Raw genomic sequence first — 18,459 nt, 5'->3', positions numbered from 1 at the left:
GTGTTATATGATACGCAAATTGCCACAGATTACAGACATGGAAATATTGGTCCGTTTTCCATGTTTGTCATCCCTCATAGCTCTGCTTCAGGTGCAGGTAGATACATACCCACTCCTCTGTCCTTTTCGCAATGAAGACAGGTTACTACATTCAAAGTGGAGCCGGTGGCGTATGATGTGACTCAGAGTGTAGGAGTCGTAATGTCTCTGACCTTAATGCCCCAAACACTCAGCTGATAGTTGGTACTGATGGAAAGTTGAGCCTCACTGTGACATTTCCTAACCTTAGCTGAGGACATTGAAGTAACACCACACTTACAGGACGTCCTCTCTCGGTGTCTGGTAGTTTAGAGGTGCTTTACTTGTGTTTGTGCTCAGGCTGCCTGAACTGACTCGTAACTAACTAACTAGCTCTGCTCTGTTGCAGCTACAATGAATATTTATATAGAACAATGGCTTACATGTCTACCTGTATGTAAGCAGGTCACACATAGTGACAAACCAACAGAATCATCACTCAAAAATTCTTCTCAGCTAAATTTATCATCTTTCATCTTTTTGTTTTTGACTCCCTTGTCAAAACTTCCTTGTTTTGGTTCACTCTCACCAGTCTCATAGGCTAATTATTTTTGGTTGCAGCAAGCAACTGTTTTCCTGAGAAAAAGCTCTCATTGCATACTACCTGCTGAGCACCTAACGGCAGACAGACACAGTTAGCAAGCAGCTGGTGAACACAGTGGAGCATTTAGCAGCATTAGAAGTAGATATTTCCCTTAGAAGTTGGCGGAGATTTGAAAAAACAGTAACAGAAGAGTCATTTTTGGGTTTACTCATCTGGTGGCCATAAAAACATCTCCAAATGAAAGATAATATTGCTTCGTACCTCTCAGATGTGTAAATAGGCAATTGTTGGCTAACAACTTGCAAACATGAACACATTTTTTTTTTTACTTTTATAAGCCATGCATGGCTGTTGCCAGGATGTTTAAAGACACAAAGGTTATGTTCAACAATTATACACATAAAAAAATGTGAAGTATTTTCAAATATTACAAATGTTCACATTTTTGTCCCATTAATTGTGTTTTCTAAATCTCAATGCTGTTTTAAAGCCCTGTTTGCCTTAATTAAAACTGGCGGAATCACTGAATGAGTTTTTGTGGCCGATGTACGGAAGCCCATTCCTGCCAATTTGATGGGGAATAAAAACAACAAAAACCTGTCAGTCATTTTAATGAGAAACTTTATTGAAATAATGCCTTTGTATCTCAAAATAATGAGACACTAAACAAAATCATTATTTTGAGAAAGCTTATTGTTTTGATATACTAAGTCATTATTTTGAAATGACCGCTTAAAGTAAGTAAAGTGGTGAGCTCATCGGTACTAGTGAAACTGATAAGAGCAGATGATTATTATTACAGATTTCTTTTGCTTTATTTCTCATGCAGTTTATTAACTAATTGACATTTCTTCATTCATTCAATTTATAGAAAATAATGAAATGGACAGCTTCACTATAAACTGAATTTACTGACTTTTTAAAAATAGCCTATAGTGAAGCTGTTTTGTTATGTGGTCAATACGGGTGCATGACATGACTGGGCATTATTAATAACAAAAATCTGACAAGGGCAGCTTCAGCCACGTGTTTGTCCCGTGCACACTCATTTTCTGTCTCCATCACTCGCAGCCATGACAAGCAGCAATACAATTCAAGGACACTACATTTTTTATTGAAAGACAATGACTTTCTTTTTACGTCATGCTTTCAATGTGCATGCAGCATTGGCCTCAGGTAGCCAGGTAGAAGCAGATGCGTTACCACGAAGCACAGTACCATTGTGGGAGTAAAAAAAACAAACATTTACCATTGTTTTAAAAAAAAAATCCATATGTTGTCATGTGCCATTATCATCATTAAATTATTCAAATAGCATTTATATAGGTCTGATTCTGTCAGAAAGCTCTTTGATCCATCTAAGGGTAAATCACTTTAAGCCATTATTCTGCTGAAGTTTCTTATTATTTGAAACTAATTTATTTTGTTAATGGCAGAGTTTAAGTCCCCCAGGATACTAAAATTTCCAAATTCACATAATGATAATGAACTTTATTAACCTGGAACTACATCCACATTCTCATATTTTAATCACTGCTTTTCAGTTCATCAGGAAACCATCATACATATTTAAACACTTCAAGATGAGAGTGATTTCAAAGATATTGCTGTCAGCTGTGTGGGTTGTCATCATGAAAGGAATAGAGACATCAAAAATGCACTTGCTGACCTTTATTTTTGCATTACTCTACTGTCTGCATTTCAATAATGCTCTGCTTTCTGAATTAATTGGTTCATTAGCAAAGGCAATTAAGAGAGGGGGAGCGAGGCCTGACTCTGATGTGCTCTTAGATGTATACATAGTCATTCATCCGGCAGATCTGAGGGCTTCACTTCTGAATACATCTGTCGTGATTGTGTGAATGATTGGTCTGAGACTCGCTGGTTTCAACAATCAGCCATTTGAATTTTAGGGATCTTTATTCACCACTGCCATTCAGGATAGGTTATTTTCTTTAGGTTTTCATTAATGACTGACATAACACATTATTTGTTGAAGGTGAACAAACAAGATGAAAGCAATCTTTCCGACATAAATATAACTATACTAAACACTCAACAAAACAAGGCAGTAACAAAAGAAAGCGACCATTAGTTGCTGTAAAGATATACCAAAACACTGGATATTATCTGCAGGATTTTATGTAAAAAATCATCATCATCTTTTATACATTAGGCTATCTCATTTAAAATGATCTGAATACAGCTACCTCTAAACACCAGTATTGTGTTTATAGAACAAAGTTGTCTCAGCCAGCTCCAACATAAAATTTCTGCTTACATGTTAATACATATGTATGTGATCCACTGACTTAATATGATGTATGAAATATTATAACACTCTGCAAGAAGTCATTCTGCATAATGACATGTTACTTTTACTGTCGTCACTAACTAACTAATTATGTGTGTAATTTCTACTAAATATTTTCTGCACTTACTTAGCCTAGCCACGCTTTGACAGTATTTTTTTTTTTTTTTACTTCTGAGGAGCATTCATGATACAGCTTATATCTTAACTGTGGGGATTTGTTTTATATTATTTAAGTAATGTCTGCATTGTATTGGACTTTTCCCTTGCAAATATCATTACTTAGCCTAAGTAATTAATTATCATCATTATGCAATTTGCACTTTGTGATTTGAAACTCAAAATCTCTCTCGCTTTTACATTGTGGCATTTATGGTATGGCTTTTTATAAAGGTTTAATTATTCTACCACAATCCTGAAAACTCTACAGAAATGAAAGGTGTGCATATGCAAATATGGGATTAAACTTTATAAGAATAAGAATCGGAAAAAGATTTATATCCAAGTAGGTTCTCACTTACAATGAATTTGCTTTGGTTGTTGGTGCATATATTAAACATGCAATAAACACAATAAGAGGAATTTTGATAGGACAACACCCAAGAACTTAATTATAGAATGAAAAAAAACAATAAAAATGCAAAGATACTTTTAAAAGGTTATATGACAACAACAGCTGTTTCAGAATACGCTGTGCAGGATGTGCATAATATAAAACAGGGAATAGGCAAAAGTAACAGTAGAGCACATATGTGCAGTGTGTCCCAGATGTGCGTTAATGTAACACATATAGGACATTTTAGAGTGTGAAGAAAGTATGGTGTGTTGCAATTTTTGCAGTTGCTTTCTGTCTCTCCACTTCAAGCCTTGCATATCAAACTTTGCAGATAAAATGCAAGAATGATATTTACATAAAATTCCGAAAGTATGACCTATTGAATAACTATATGTAGTGTAATAAAATGGAAGAACTGGACAATATTTGTACAACAACAATTGCAACTTTAAAATAATAATAATAATAATAATAATAATAATAATAATAATAATAATAATAATAATAATATTTATATATATATAATAATAATAATATATTTTAAAGTTGTACTTGTTTTGTAAGATTGCTATGAATTAGTATATAAATGAATGAATGAATGAATGAATGAATGAATGATGGGTTCTTTATACTTTTATAATTGCGTCTGGCTTTGGGACGCGTCCGCCTGCAGGACCCAGAATCCTCTGCGCTGAGGCAAGATGGAAGAACCCAGCAGCTGCGGGAGAACAATGTTTTGGCTCTAGATATTGAAACGGACAGCTGAGGGTGAACTACGCGAGCCAAAACCGCAGGTCATGGTCCTGCACCGGTAAGTGAGATCCACTGTATCCGACTTTGGGGGCAGAGTCGGTCGCTGTGGCGGTTAAACTCCTCGCACGGGACAAACAAAGCGCGGCGCACCAACGTTAACGTTACCGCTAGTTAGCTGCTAAGTTAGCTGTCTCGGCTAGCCGGACGAGCATCATTGTTCGCTGGAGTTGTATGGGCCGTTTGTTATGGGTCACGCTTGTGTTGTCGCCCCATCACTTACAGTCGGTTCACCGTCCAGGAAACGAAGCTAACAACTTGGAGAAAACAGCCAAGAATAAGTATGAACCAAGTAAGATTAGTCGTGGTTGTTTTGTTCTTTAGGCTCAAACTAGCATTCGTCCTTGATCATTTCTCCAGCTCGCTGATTTTGTGTCTTGTGTAACGCGAGTGTTCAGTGATATCTGCCGATAATTCTTTAATTTCAGCCAAAAAGAAGTGCAAAACTAACTTTGTTAACGTGTTTGATTATGGGCCGCCTTTCCTTTTGCTTTAGCTAGTTTTTCTCATCACATTTGCTCGGTTCTTTGGTGTTGATTAAGCGCACGTCTGCTGCTGCTGTTATTGCATGGCCATATTAATTATTGCCTGATCCTGCATCACAAAGAAGGGCCCCGCAAGAGTGGTTAGCCAAATGGTTAGCTAGGTAGCTAATTGCATAGCGAACAAGCTTGGTAGTTTTTCCTAAATGTACGCAGACCACGGGGCCACTCAACACAGTTTGTATCCTAAAACACGTGAAAGGAAGATAAAGTTCGTCGGAGTGGAATAAGTCTGGCTTCTCTTATTAAAAGTTGGCTTTTTGTTAGCTCTGTAGGTTACTGCTGCTAGCTCACCATCAGAGCTGAAGGCATTTGGCAGCAATCAGATGGCACTCATTAGCTGGATGGGTCGTTCATGTGGTGTCCAAAGATAATTGTAGAGTTTCAAATTATGATCAAAATACATTTTATATAACTTCATAAAAAATATACAAGAAAACGTGCTTCAATGAGACACATCTTTTCAAAATTTGGTCACCTAAATAAGTGGTATTTGATAATAGCTAATGGCGTTTAGCTAATTTTAACACGTTATATCACCACTCTCTCAAATATCTGCATTAAACATCATCCTCAAAACTGTTACAAAACAAGCATTTGTTTATGCAGTAGCAACATAATTACACCAACTGTCTTTCTAATGCAGTCTGTGTGCACTCTCATTGGCAGATAAGCTCATGCAAATAGGATGACTGGGTCAGACAGGCCCATCAAACAGATTAACTCACAACTTCAATCCTCTCATTCCTCATCTCATGTTGTGTCTGGCGCTGCAGCCACATTGACCTTTTTGCCCTGTACAATACTGTACAAGTACACTGTAATCAACCAGAGAGACAATTTGATACGCTGTAGTTCCAGTTGTGTCTGTTTTGGTTGTTTCCACTTGTCATTGTACCAGACTGCAGCCCTTTTGTTGACCCACAAACCATCCATTTTAATCCGACTAAGCGCCCAGTTGTTAGATCAGAGGCCGTGACACTGATTCCTGAAGACCGAGCTTAACTGGCTTCGTAATTGTTGTCTGTTGTTCGTTATTTGTGTGTATCCTCCCAGGCGAGGGGTGTTCAATTAGAATTTTAAGAGGTCCAGCTGCTGAAGTCTCCTCCCAGAAAAGGTCCAAATCTCATCATATGTAGCCTAAATTTAATCCTATGGCCTAACCCTACATGAAATATGATCAAGAAAGGTGCTGTCAAGTTTCAAAGAGTACTTTTTATACAGACACAATTTCCTTGTATGGCTCAAACAGCAAATAAAACCACAAATAAATGAGTTCTAGCACAGTGGACTACAATAAAACAAGGTCAGTTCCTCTAAATGAAATTAGTTAAGTTTAATTAATTTATAAAAAAAAAAAAAGTGCAAACAAAGCTTTGAACAGGCCCTATTTTCTTTATTTATTATTTTTTATTTTTAGTCATTCATTTTTTGTTGAATTATACCTTATTTTCCAGTACTTTAAATCTGGACTTGAATGAGGTCAATGCCATTCTCGTGCTCATATGTAGGTGGTCATTAGTTGAGCCTGGCTCAGTACTTGGTTTTAATGTACACAGGTTAAGCTCAATCCTGTCATCTCTCTTACATATCTCTTACACTGTTGTTCTCTCAAGTCAGCTGTCGAGGCATAGCAAACAATCTATTTGATTAGCTCAGTTGAGTGAAGCTGTTGCCGTATCACTGGATATGCTACGCCTAAGCTGGTCTATAACTTCAGCCATTGTAAAAAAAAAAACGGAACTTCATGGTCATGTGTCCACTTCTGATAGAACCGCCACTTGGTCCAGACTGGGCTCTCTATTTAGTGATGTCTATCCTAGACTCATTGCTAGTTACAATGCCCCCCTTAAAGTAATCTATTACTGTTTTACCATTGACTTGTGCTGTTTTTTCCCCTCACAGGATGCCACTGATTGCCACCCCGTAGTTTTCCTGCCCACCGGCATCCACCATGAACATCATTCAAGACAAACTAGGAAATGAATTCCTGCGCTCTAACGGGAGCATGGACTCCAATTTCGGCCCCGGCATGATCATGTTCAGCCACCTCCCGCCGGTGACCAGCTTCACCCGGCTGGCTGCCCATTCTGTCATGCAGGACCTTCCACCACAAGAAATGATCCTGAAGAAGGAGCGTGACTCGCCTGACTGCAGCATGGGCACCCAGGGTGGCCGCATGGGGTGTGTGGGGGTGGGAGACTATGTTCACACCATGGGTATCAAGCAGGAGAAGATGTCAGAGCACGATTATCGCCTGCCAGTTTATCCTGGAGGGATGGGGAAGAGCACAGAGCTGCTGGAGGTGACAGTCAGTAACAACCAGAGCCTGCTGGTGCATGACCTCAACATGGGCAATGTGAGTACCAGTGTGAGCAGGAGTTTGTGTCTGACTAAATGTCTATGCTTGAGTTTAGAGCTGAAACAGTTTAGTTGATAAGTAGCCTTATAGAAAATTTATTGAAAAATATTTTTAGAAATGATTAATTGTTTTCCAGTGTGAGGTAGGGCTGGGCAGTATATTTATGTCAATATTGTGATATGAGATAGCATCTTTTATTTTGCATGTGGTTATGTCACAACTGTTGCCTTTGTTTTGTTTTTACAGGCTGCTTTACATGAAGGTGATGTAAATTTCTGAATTTATCAGACTGTTCTAGCTGTCTTTACCCACAGAGTAATTATATCCATTGTACTGATGGAAACTCATGAAAGCACCAAAGGTCAACCCTGAAATAGTTTGCCACAACATCAATATCTAGTGCTAGTATTTGGTTAAAAATATTGTGATATGGGGCGCCCAGTAGCTCACCTGGCAGAGAGGGTGCCCGATGTACAAAGGCTATGTCCTTAACGCAGCCGCAGGTTCGAGTTCGACGTTGGCCCTTTGCTGCATGTCTCCCTCTCTCTCTCCCCCTTTGACTCTAAAGTCTGTCCTATCAAATAAAGATGAAAAAGCTTCAAAAATAATATTTAAAAAAAAATATATTTATTGTTATATTTCATTTTCTCCATATCACCCAGCCTTAGGAAAGATTTGCTGTTTTGCTCCATGTTATGACATTGTAAACTGAATATATTTAACTTATTTATCAATGATAAATTATGAGCAGATTAATTGCTGACAAAAATTCTGGTTAACTGCAGCCTTAGATGAGTGATTATGAATTCACAGATAAAAACATTATCCTCTTCTTGCAGGTATAGATGCATACAAAGAAACAGTAGTAGTACATGATCACTGAAAAAAATATTTCACACCAACTTCTTTTTCCCTCCAACCTCCCAACAACCCTGCAACCATCAGTTACGCGCAAATGTAAAAATATTAACATATCTTAACTCAAAAAGGAATATAACCAGAAATCACAATCAAAGTTCTTGTGAAAGTGAAGATTTTGCTGCCTGAAGTAGTCCAGGCATCTTGCCCCTCCTGGTTCAGCTCATTTTTATGAGCTAACTGCATTGTCAATATATCCATACATGCAATGCACCATTCCTAAAAAAAAGAAAATATAGTGCTATCCATTTTTTTTTCCTAGCAACCATTTTGCTGCAATACATCGAATTAGCCATAATATTCTCTTAGATATGGTTAGGTACAGTTTAGTCATAGCTTACTTTTAAATTTAAAAAAAAAAAGGTGTTTAAAATTGTTTTCATTATTGTTTGATAAACTACAGTAACACAATCAGTGTTGAATCTAACATGAATATTATATACCCAACCCCAAAAAGTTCACTTAATTCTGGATAATTTCATATTAGTTGTCCCCCAAAAAATAGCCCTGCTGTGTTGTGAAGCAGCTGATATTTTAAAAGCCTGAGAGGGAGGAGCCTGAGAGAGGACGGGTGCAGTGGAGGAGCTTATGTGAAACTGTTTATGGCGACATAAATCTACTGAGGACTTGAGATGCAAAATATAAATGAGAGCCCCCCCTCCCCTCCCTCTGTTACTCTTTCTGGGTAGAAGGGTGATGTCATCCAGCCTCAGCGTGAATGAAAACGTCCTGGCAAGGACACAGCTGTCTTGTTTGAGCTTGCACTTCATTTCAGACGTCTTTTGTGCTCATTCAAATAGAAATACACACAACCACACACTTCTAACAATAGCCCTGCATCAGAGGTCATCTGCGCTCTAGATGCAAGTTTGTTGAGAAACAGAATGAATTATTGTCTTCACAGCGCCATATTATTAAAAATGGCCTACTCAGAGGATAATTTTAATTTTAAGAATTTATTGTAACATAACACTTGGAGCCCGCACATTTAAGTGTTTTAGTCTGGCTCTCAAGGTTATTGTTATCCTTAGGAGAGTTGTGTTGATGAGATAAGCCCTTCAGTCTGCATTTTTTTGTTATGCTTCCAAATTTTTGTACTTACTCTCAAGCTGATGCCACTTTTGTGACTAAGTAGCAGTTGTTCAACCACAAAGCCAAACTGCTTAAGTCAAAGCTGGACTCATAACATTTTTGCTAGACTTTCTCCCATTTTTACCCTGACCATTGGGCTGATTTTGAGAACAGCAGGTGCACCCACATTTACCCTGTCAGCCCCCATATGGCACTGAGGTGCAGTATATTCACTGGGAAAGAAAGGGCAGCCTTGAAAGGTAAACAGAATGCAGAAAGGGGCGGGGTCAGGAACCCCTTTTCTTTATTCTTGAAAAAATACCCCACACAGATAGTATGTGATGAAGGCTAGTGAAGAGTTATACATCTGAATGTTTGGTTTATTATGCGAGGTGTTCAGTTTGTCTGTTTCTTTTGGATAGGTGATGAAAGGCTTTCATGCTGAATTACAGGCTGCTTATGCAAAGAGAGGCCATAAATTATAGGCATTGTTATTTCGCCCACTACAACCAGCTCTTGCACAATGAGTTTTCAAGAGATAATTACTGGACATTGTCCAAGTGTTTTGCTTATCGGCATGAGCAACCAACATTAACTTGTTTTCGTGATAGTTTTTAGATTTGAAGGCCCTTAACCTTCAATCAAGTAATTTCCGTGTCGTGGCTCGCTCTCACGGCCCTCTCCATCTGCCTTTGTCCTCGTCCTCACAGCTGCCGAGTCAGTTAGGAAAGGAGCCCACTGGGAGAAAAGGTCGAAGGTCAAATGGTGATGGGCAGGAGGGTAAACCAAGAAAGAAGAGAAGCGAGGCAAAGGTTTGTCATATATTTATGCATCTGTGAAAACACTCATATGTTGCTATTTTAAGTCCTCACCAAAGAGCCTATCATAATTGCACTTAAGCAAGTAATTATGAAGATAAACAAAAGAGGAAAACTATGTTCATGCATTTTTTAAAAATCCAAAGTAAACACCATAACATTCCTGTTCCTATTTTTTGTCAAATAACAATTACATAATGAACCTAATCTGTAGAACAATGCAATAATAATTTCCCTCAAGCTATTTTCTATCACTTAAAACACTCAATGTGTAATTTTGTTTCAATAAAGTCTGTTTTAAATGTTCGCATGATTAAAAAAAAAAAATCAGCTTTTCATGCAGATCTGTGTTACCCAATATGAAGTGATCATTTAAATGCATTCTGATGATACAGAAGACAGCTGCCTGAATCTGACCTTTGTGTTTTGCTGTTATTGTTTCACAGCAATCAATGATGCTGGATGCAGATGGAAGCAGCCTGTCGCCAGGAACCAAGCCTCACATCTGTGAACACTGTGCTGCATCTTTCAGAAGCTCCTATCACCTGCGTAGACATGTCCTCATTCACACAGGTATGGTAGCGTGCAAATATACACCACAGGACTCATTTTTTTCTCCTACAAATGCTTCTTTACCCTTTCTTTACTTTTTTTTTTTTTTTTTTTTTTTTTTTACAATAGACCATTCCAATCTTATTATCATGCCAGCTTTAATTGCTGCTTGCACAATAAAGCTGCACAATATAAGAAACATATGGGACAAAGTTGTTGAACATAACAATAACAATATTTCCTCTGATAAATAAACAGAAATTAAAGTGACCTCAGTTCTGCCTTTATGCTGCTTTTAGTGTACTGCAAAAAATGAAATGAAATTATTTCCAACATTCTTTTATTGAACAAAGTCAACATTAAATTGAACACAAAAATGACCAAAAAAACCCCAACAAAAATTTAAAGTGCAGTTTTCTACTGATACTCTCTTTCAACAAACTCAGAAATCCATTAGTGCACCATCACAAGCTTTCACTGTGTGTTTATCGTGCAACTTTACATTGCATTGACAATGAATAAAAAACGATATCTTGTGCAGCATTATTGGACAGATTTTCTAGCGTTAACTTCAGATGTTTCTCGTTGTACTTGGTAGGAGCTCTGAAGTTATCACATTTTTTCCCATAATATTTAGGTTGTTTGAAGTCAGCTGTGGCCTGGTGAATAACAGATACAGGGCTGCCCACTGAACATTAATTTGAATAAAAAAAAAAGCTGAATCACTGCTCCTTTTCTTTGCTGCATCATTGTACACAGAGCATCGCAAGATAATAGCATTGTCGGCTGTAAACTTTTACAGAATGTTGTCTCAGAATCATCTAACTGTGATGCAAACTCAGGACTCATTTCCGTTTGCTGCTCTGATGCGCTCAGCTCTGACGCTGAATGTTTGTGAAGTCTGCTAAATTACTTTTGAAGCAGACGCTGATACAACATCTTCTGCTCCCGTCCCGTGTTTTCATATCACAGAAGATGAACACAGACATTGAAATGTGAGTCTTACAGGTAAAACATAAACCTAACTTAGTCTGTTACAGGAGTTTCATATGGGGCAGCTGCTCTGCTGGGGAGCTGATGCTGTAAGAGAGAAGAGAATAATATAATATAATAGAATAATATATTTGTCAAATTCTTAGATGAGATGTTATGTATAGTTTATTAAATATCTGTAGATAAGTAGCTTCATCTGCCTGAAGTACCAGCTCTGAAAATCCTGATTCAGGTACAGTTGTAACCAGATGTACACCCTGGAACATGTACCACTAGAGAGAGTAAAAAGTCCAGGACTTACATTGATGGTTACCATGTATGACTGTGCTATGATGCACAATTGAGTGTTATATTTTTTGTTTAGTGCTGACTTTTAGCCCGACTCCCCCAATTTTCTGACTCGACACGGGACTGATGTCCTTATTTCAGAATCACTCTTGCTTTCTTCATCTAATCTTATTTGTCCCATTTGTGTAATGAGTCAGAATGATGAGCTATTACTTGTAATTGCTTTCGTCACAAAACTGCCAGAGTTCAGTGATTTAGAAAATTGATTTTAGAAGTGGAATATCAGCTAGAGCGCTTGCTCTCTCAATCACTTTATTTACTTCGATTTTTTGGCTTTCAAAATGATGAGGCATCTGCTGTATGGTTCATTCTAGTCCCTGCTTTTTTCATAATTTCTTGTATAAATGTGGAAAAATACCGTGTAAGACTTTCATAGCAATTGAATTCAGGTATGTTGTGGAAAAAGGTTTTCTAAATCCAGACTTCTCTGTAGGATTCTAAGATGTAATCATGCAAAATGTTTCATTTACCTGTTTTTGAGAACAATGAACTAGATATACATATCAATGTTAGAGTAAAAACACTATTTCAGAGGACGAGTTGAAACAATGGCACGAACACCTGAGAAAAACAGGGCAATCTACTGTAACTGCCATGCAACACATACTGCTTTTGGTGAAGAGTGTGTCATGTGATTGAAAGGCATTCATTTGTACAGGTGTTAATAACCATCTGGGTTGTGTAACATTGTAAGCGTATAAATCTCTGTGGTTTTGTTTCAGGTGAAAGACCCTTCCGATGCAGTCAGTGCAACATGAGTTTTATTCAGAAATACCTTCTCCAGCGACATGAGAAAATCCACAGTGGTGAGTAATTAACGACAACCGTCCATATCTGATTCAGTGTGTGCGCCATCATGTGCTTCTATGACAACTAACCATGAGCAATGTTTTTTTTTTTAATGCAGGAGAGAAGCCATTCAGCTGTGATCAGTGTAACATGCGTTTCATACAGAAGTACCACATGGAGAGGCACAAGAGGACTCACAGTGGAGAAAAGCCGTACAGATGTGAGACCTGCCAACAGGTCAGTGAGCTACTTAGAACCCCGATTGTCGAATGTAATACTTTATATATCATGAACTTCAAAATTTATTGAACTTTTTCGTTTGTTTGTTATCGTCAGTATTTTTCTAGAACAGACCGACTGCTTAAGCACAAGCGAACCTGTGGAGAAGCCATAAAAAAGGGTCTGGATCCGGGGATGATGGACCTGGGTTGTGTAGACTTGGGACATGGCAGCTATGGAATCACTCAGGGAAATGTTGGGAGTACTGTGAGGAAGAGGGGAAGGTCCAAAAATTCTGGAGAGGGAGGGGAGCGTAAGAAGAAGAAGGGGGATGGAGGAGGGGTGAGGGTACCAGACATTCATGAGGCTGTACCTGGAGGCTACAGCATCCATGATTACTCTGTGGAGAATCAAACGGTGTCTTCCTCTACTGAGCCAGGACCCAGCATGCAGCAGGGCCACCACGGCCGAGCGCCAAAGATGGCATTCAAGAAGGCAAATCGTAAGAGCCTGGATAAAGTGGATCTGGGACAGGCCAAAGCAGGCTCGTTGGAGCAGAGTGGGGACATGGATGGTCTCGGCCTCATTCAGGGTAACGGGGCTAAAGTAGTGCCCACCAGCAGCAACTACGACGACGCCATGCAGTTCCTCAAGAAGAGACGCTACCTTCATGCAGCAAACAATGCAAACTCATCGGGGCCGGCGGTGGCTGGAGGAGCCAGCAGTGAGTATGATGTCGGCGTTGGTCACTTGTCTTCCCAGCAGTCTGTGATTCAGGGTGTCGTTTCCAGCGTGATGGACAACGACGCACCTCTCAGTCTCGACAAGTCAGGGATCCCAGATGAGGTGCTGCAGAGCCTTCTCGACCACTACACCCAGAAACCAGACGGCTCGCACCATGACGTCCACTTTGACATCGGTGACCATCACGTGGAGCTCCACCCTGCCTCAGCAGACGGCCCCGACATCGGCCAAAACGCCGACACCCCCAGCCCATCTGGAGACAAGACTGTCATGATGCACGAATACTCTCGCTTCCTGCTGCAGGCTTTGGAGCGCACCAGCCACAGTGCCAGCTTCCCTCTGGGCCCCGGGCCTCCCGTCTCAGGACCGTTCACCAGTTCACACCCGGGGAATCCCCTCTATGCCGACAAAAACATCTACACAACGTCCCCACTGGAGTGTGGGTACGGCCAGCCGGTGGCTTCGCCTTCGCTGCCCTCCTCTGTGCCAAAGTCTCACTTTGCGATGCTGACGAGCTCCTCACCACAGCACGGCTTCCACCTGAGCGATCTGGAGGCCTCCACACACCAGCAGCTCACCCCCTCTCAGGAGCTCACTGACCAGATGGAGAAGCAGCACTCCTCCACTCCCCCCTCCTCGTACCAGATCAGCCCATCTGACCTGAGCAGCCAGAAGGACCAGCCGCCGAGCAAGAATGGCACGGTGGTCTACCCTCTGGCCTCCTCACAGGATCTGGCCGCTCTGGACCCCTCCAAGCCTTCCTACCAGATAGAAAACTTTGCCCAGGCCTTTGGCTCCCAGTTCAAGTCAGACGGCCGTGGCTTGTCTTATGGCACTGACTCTAGCGGGGAGGTGGATCACAGGATACGTACGCCTGTGTCTGAATTCTCAGGGTATAGTAGTTTGTTATCTGATGTCAATGAGCCAGTAAGTACAGGTTCCAAAACTACAACAAGCCAAAGCTACAGATGAGAGCCTGAGACAGAGAGAACACTCGTTCATTTTTTTAGTGCTTCTATGTTATTATTATTATTATTATTATTGTTATTATTATTTTTTTAAGTGACATCTTTCTTTTGATCATACTGATGCTCTGTTTTTGTGCCCACTCCTCTCCCCACAATAAGCCCGCAAGGCTTTCTGCAAATGCAATTTTTATCCGTTATTTTTAAGTTAAAAATGTATTTACTGTTTATTCTCGTCATACTAGTGGCATTAGGTCAGGTCATTAATCATGAACTGAAAGTACTTTTTAAATAAGTGTAGAGTAGCACCGGACATATTTCTTTTACAATGAGCTGAAGTGTTTGAGCAATCAACGTTACATTTGTAAAATAATAATGAAAATAACAATGATGGCAGGGAATAGCCCAGAGTTGAAATAGCAAAAAAAAAAAAAAGTTATTGTCTGTTACAAGGTTAAAAGTATTACTCAGGAAAAAGTGGACAAAGGAGAAGCTTACAAGGTGCAGTGAGCGCTCTTTTTAGAAGTTTGCGACTTCAAAGAGGATTTTTTCTTATGTTTTATTACTTGTTGAATGAGTGTGACATAAACAGACTGCTGCCAGCTCACTTGAGCACTGAAAACACTTTCTACTTGGCTATATAGAGATTATGGTACTTTCGTGTCAATGTGAAACTCATGTTTTCTTCAATAAGGGCCATATATATATCTATATATATTTATAAGAATATATATTAATGTAAAATAACAGATTTAATCATTCTGGGGAACTGCCAGTTGAAGTAGAGGAAGAATGAGGGCTGGGTTGGGGGTAAATGTTGTCCTTGGTATATTTTTGGAGAACAAAAGTGATGTTAGGGCTTTTCTTTGGCCAATAGAGGTTGCTGTTGGGCAGCGGTTGAATGGCCTTTCCCTCTTCCTGCCCTCCGCTTCTTCCTCAGTTCTCTTATTTCTTTAAAAGAATCCAATTAGCACTTTTGAGCCGTTTTTTCTTACATTGCGTAAAGTACCCCGTCGGATCAAGGAAGCTCAGACGTCAGGAGTGGACTGGCTTTTTGGCAGACGTGTTGTTGTTTGGGCATATGCAGATGGGGTTTCTAGGTTGAACATATTCTGGGTGTATGATGTTAATACCCCTCATTGGGTAGCATGGTTTTCTATGGGGATGGTGGGGGGCGCAAAGGGAGGCAATGGGAGGGAGGGCGGGGTTGATATGTGAACATGGGATTTTTCATTAACATTTTCTCTTTCTCCTTTTAGGGAGGGTTTAGATTTGGGAGGGAGGGGGCTTTTAAACAGTAACATTTAATCGGGATAATGTAAATGTAATTCAACCTCTAGTTTTAGTTTTGACTTGTTACCCAACGTAGAAGCTTTGCATTCTTATTGAATTTGATGACAAACGTGTTAGTGATCAAGTATTTCTTCAGCTATTACCGAGAGGCAGCCACATGCATTACGAGCAAAACAAGTGGCTGACCAAAAAATTTGTATGCATTTAGATATTTCACGTGTGCTGGCAGTACCGAGCGTATTTGTCCCATTAGAAATTGGGTGCCTATTCCTGAGAAGTGCAGGTGCAAGATATTGTCTAGTAAATGTTAAATGTAATTTCTTGCTGATTTTTAAGTGTATTTGTGCTGTACTATTTTTTTGTAATGACAACAATAAGTACGCTGTCTTCCATAGCTGCAACTGGCCTTGAGTGCTGGAAATGATATCACTCTGCTGAATGAGTCTTTAAAGCCCTTTACGCCCCGATGGCCTGTTGTTTCAAGCAATCATTAAACATGGCAGAGTGAATGCAATGCTGTAATATCTTAAATAATCTGTTGCCATGCTGAACGGTTGAGGCGTAAACAAGATTTTGCCTCGCATATACCTCATATCACAGTAAACCAGGGACAAAGGAGTGACGGTTTGGTGTATGTAGCAGAGATGCTGTTTGTAAAAAAAAAAAAAAAAAAAAAAAAAAGAAAAAAAAGTCATGTTTCTGTGTGACTAATTTTAAACATTTGCGTACATGACATTTACGTGACCCACTAAGACATCGTTGCTTCAGGGTTTCTGTACGTCTCATGCCAGTGTTCGGTCTCTTCAGTTCGACCTCATCTCTCCTCCAGATCTGATTTGCCACATTGTTTCAATATGCTTGTTGTTTACAAAAAAAGTACAAAACACTACATCTTCAATCTGACCCCTGTATAAATTTTATTTTACTATATTTCTTTCCCTTTTTTTTATCACCGCCAAATTTTGTAGCTGATGATATCTGCCATTTTTATGTTCTTTCAGCTCGTTGTGACACGTGTCACAAGACTGTACTTGTCCAATGAATTTAAAAGTGATTAGGGAGAAAACAATTAAAAAAATACTGTTATCAATAACTGTTACTGTCATCCTTTATGTGGGAAGAGTTGTAAGTTTTTTTGTTTTTTTTTAAGCGTTAAAATAAATAGAAGATACTTTATCTAGACTCTTAACACAACACACCTACATCACAATTAGCAAATAATGTTCTGTTCATAAACCACATTTTATATCAAATAATTCTTTAAAAACAGTAGCACGTTTTTTATCCAAGAGGAACATATTGTCAAACACACAAAAAAATACAAACAGCTGATGGCAAAATACAAACAGCTGATGGCATTTCAAAAACATTACTTTTAATCTGTCAGTTCTACCTGCATACAATAAACCATTTAAATCCATTGTTTTCTGTAATTCAGTTTCCTTCTACTTTAAACCACTATACAATTTTAGTTGAGAGTTTAATGTTTTGGCAACATACTATCTAAAGGCAGAAATAGATATATAAGAGGCTCTATATAATAGATTTATACTATAGTATTCAAGGTTTTGAGCATTAGGTTTTCATCTCTGACATGCTGTGTGCAAGCATTTGTAAATAAGACAAGACCCATGATTTCAGTAAAGGGATGAGCTTTATTGTTAATAGAATTTAAGCCTTTTACAAATGTGTTATTGGCATATTCTGTGAAAACAATTTGAATTGGTTAATGGCAGGACCCAAAACAGACAGATGTGTTAACTGTTGGACAAAGAAGACTCTAAACATGCCAAAACGTTAGTCAAATGCATTAACATGTTTACAATGGAATTAAATGGAGGGCCTGTCTGTTATCAGAGGTGTTGATAGGATGTTGTTAATGACTGCATATGATTTGCCATTCATTGCCACTCTGCATATTAGCCCGTAAGAGGCTTACTGAAGCTTAACGTAGCCGTTTTTATTTCCACCACTGGGTGGTGATGGTGTTTTAGAAGTGAAAGACTGTAGGCCTTGGTTAACAATCACCTAAGGCAGTTCAAATATGCTTTAGTGCTTACTAGTAATTGTTGTTTGGCTTCATCTTGAGATTTTATTGAAGGTTTATTTCTGTTTTTGCTCAGGAAAACATTGTTTTAACTTCATCTGTAATTTGTAATGAGTCTCTACTTTAAAATGGAGGTCTGCTTTACACGTTGTTGCACCACTCACTTGGCTCATTCATCAGCTCATTTGGGGATTTAAAGAAATGTTGCAAGTCTTTCTTTTTTAAGAGCAGGACTTAAGGGACTGTAGGGTTTACATTTGCACCTATAAAATCACATCACACCTCATAAAACGCTGATCTGTGAGCCGCTGTTTCAGGAAGCAACACAAATACTAAAAACGTCATCTTTAAATGAGTCTCTCCCTGTTCCAGTTAAGTGCATTTCCCCCCCAACTCTAGGTTTTAGCACATACAGTACATCAACATTATTTATCTCTTAAAAGCCTTGCTCAGTAAATGTTATTAGTTATATAAGCAAAAGTTATGTAAGCAAACCATT

The 18,459-nt window shown here is 39.1% G+C and overlaps 1 protein-coding gene across 3 annotated transcripts in view; it reads left to right on the top strand.

Moving 5' to 3' along the window:
- LOC121957195 (zinc finger protein 281) overlaps positions 1-15,804 on the top strand; it is a 137,707-nt gene extending 121,903 nt beyond the window's left edge. For 2 of the 3 annotated variants that reach the window (XM_042505723.2, XM_088091060.1), the window contains 7 exons: positions 4,163-4,300; positions 6,747-7,200; positions 9,903-10,004; positions 10,457-10,583; positions 12,626-12,709; positions 12,811-12,929; positions 13,029-15,804. In XM_042505723.2, coding sequence (XP_042361657.2) covers positions 6,796-7,200; positions 9,903-10,004; positions 10,457-10,583; positions 12,626-12,709; positions 12,811-12,929; positions 13,029-14,627 — 2,436 coding nt within the window. In that variant the 5' untranslated portion in view covers positions 4,163-4,300; positions 6,747-6,795 and the 3' untranslated portion in view covers positions 14,628-15,804. Of the gene's footprint in view, positions 1-4,162; positions 4,301-4,425; positions 4,592-6,746; positions 7,201-9,902; positions 10,005-10,456; positions 10,584-12,625; positions 12,710-12,810; positions 12,930-13,028 lie in introns of those variants that run through there. The other variant, XM_088091061.1, reaches the window with a different exon arrangement.
- The last annotated feature ends 2,655 nt before the right edge of the window (positions 15,805-18,459 follow it).

Source organism: Plectropomus leopardus, chromosome 18 (assembly GCF_026936395.1).
Source record: "Plectropomus leopardus strain MGB_pleo_1.0 chromosome 18, ASM2693639v1, whole genome shotgun sequence".
Lineage (NCBI taxonomy): Eukaryota > Metazoa > Chordata > Actinopteri > Perciformes > Serranidae > Plectropomus > Plectropomus leopardus.
Note: the sequence above shows the minus strand (reverse complement) of the source record. Positions and strands in the feature narration are given on the sequence as shown.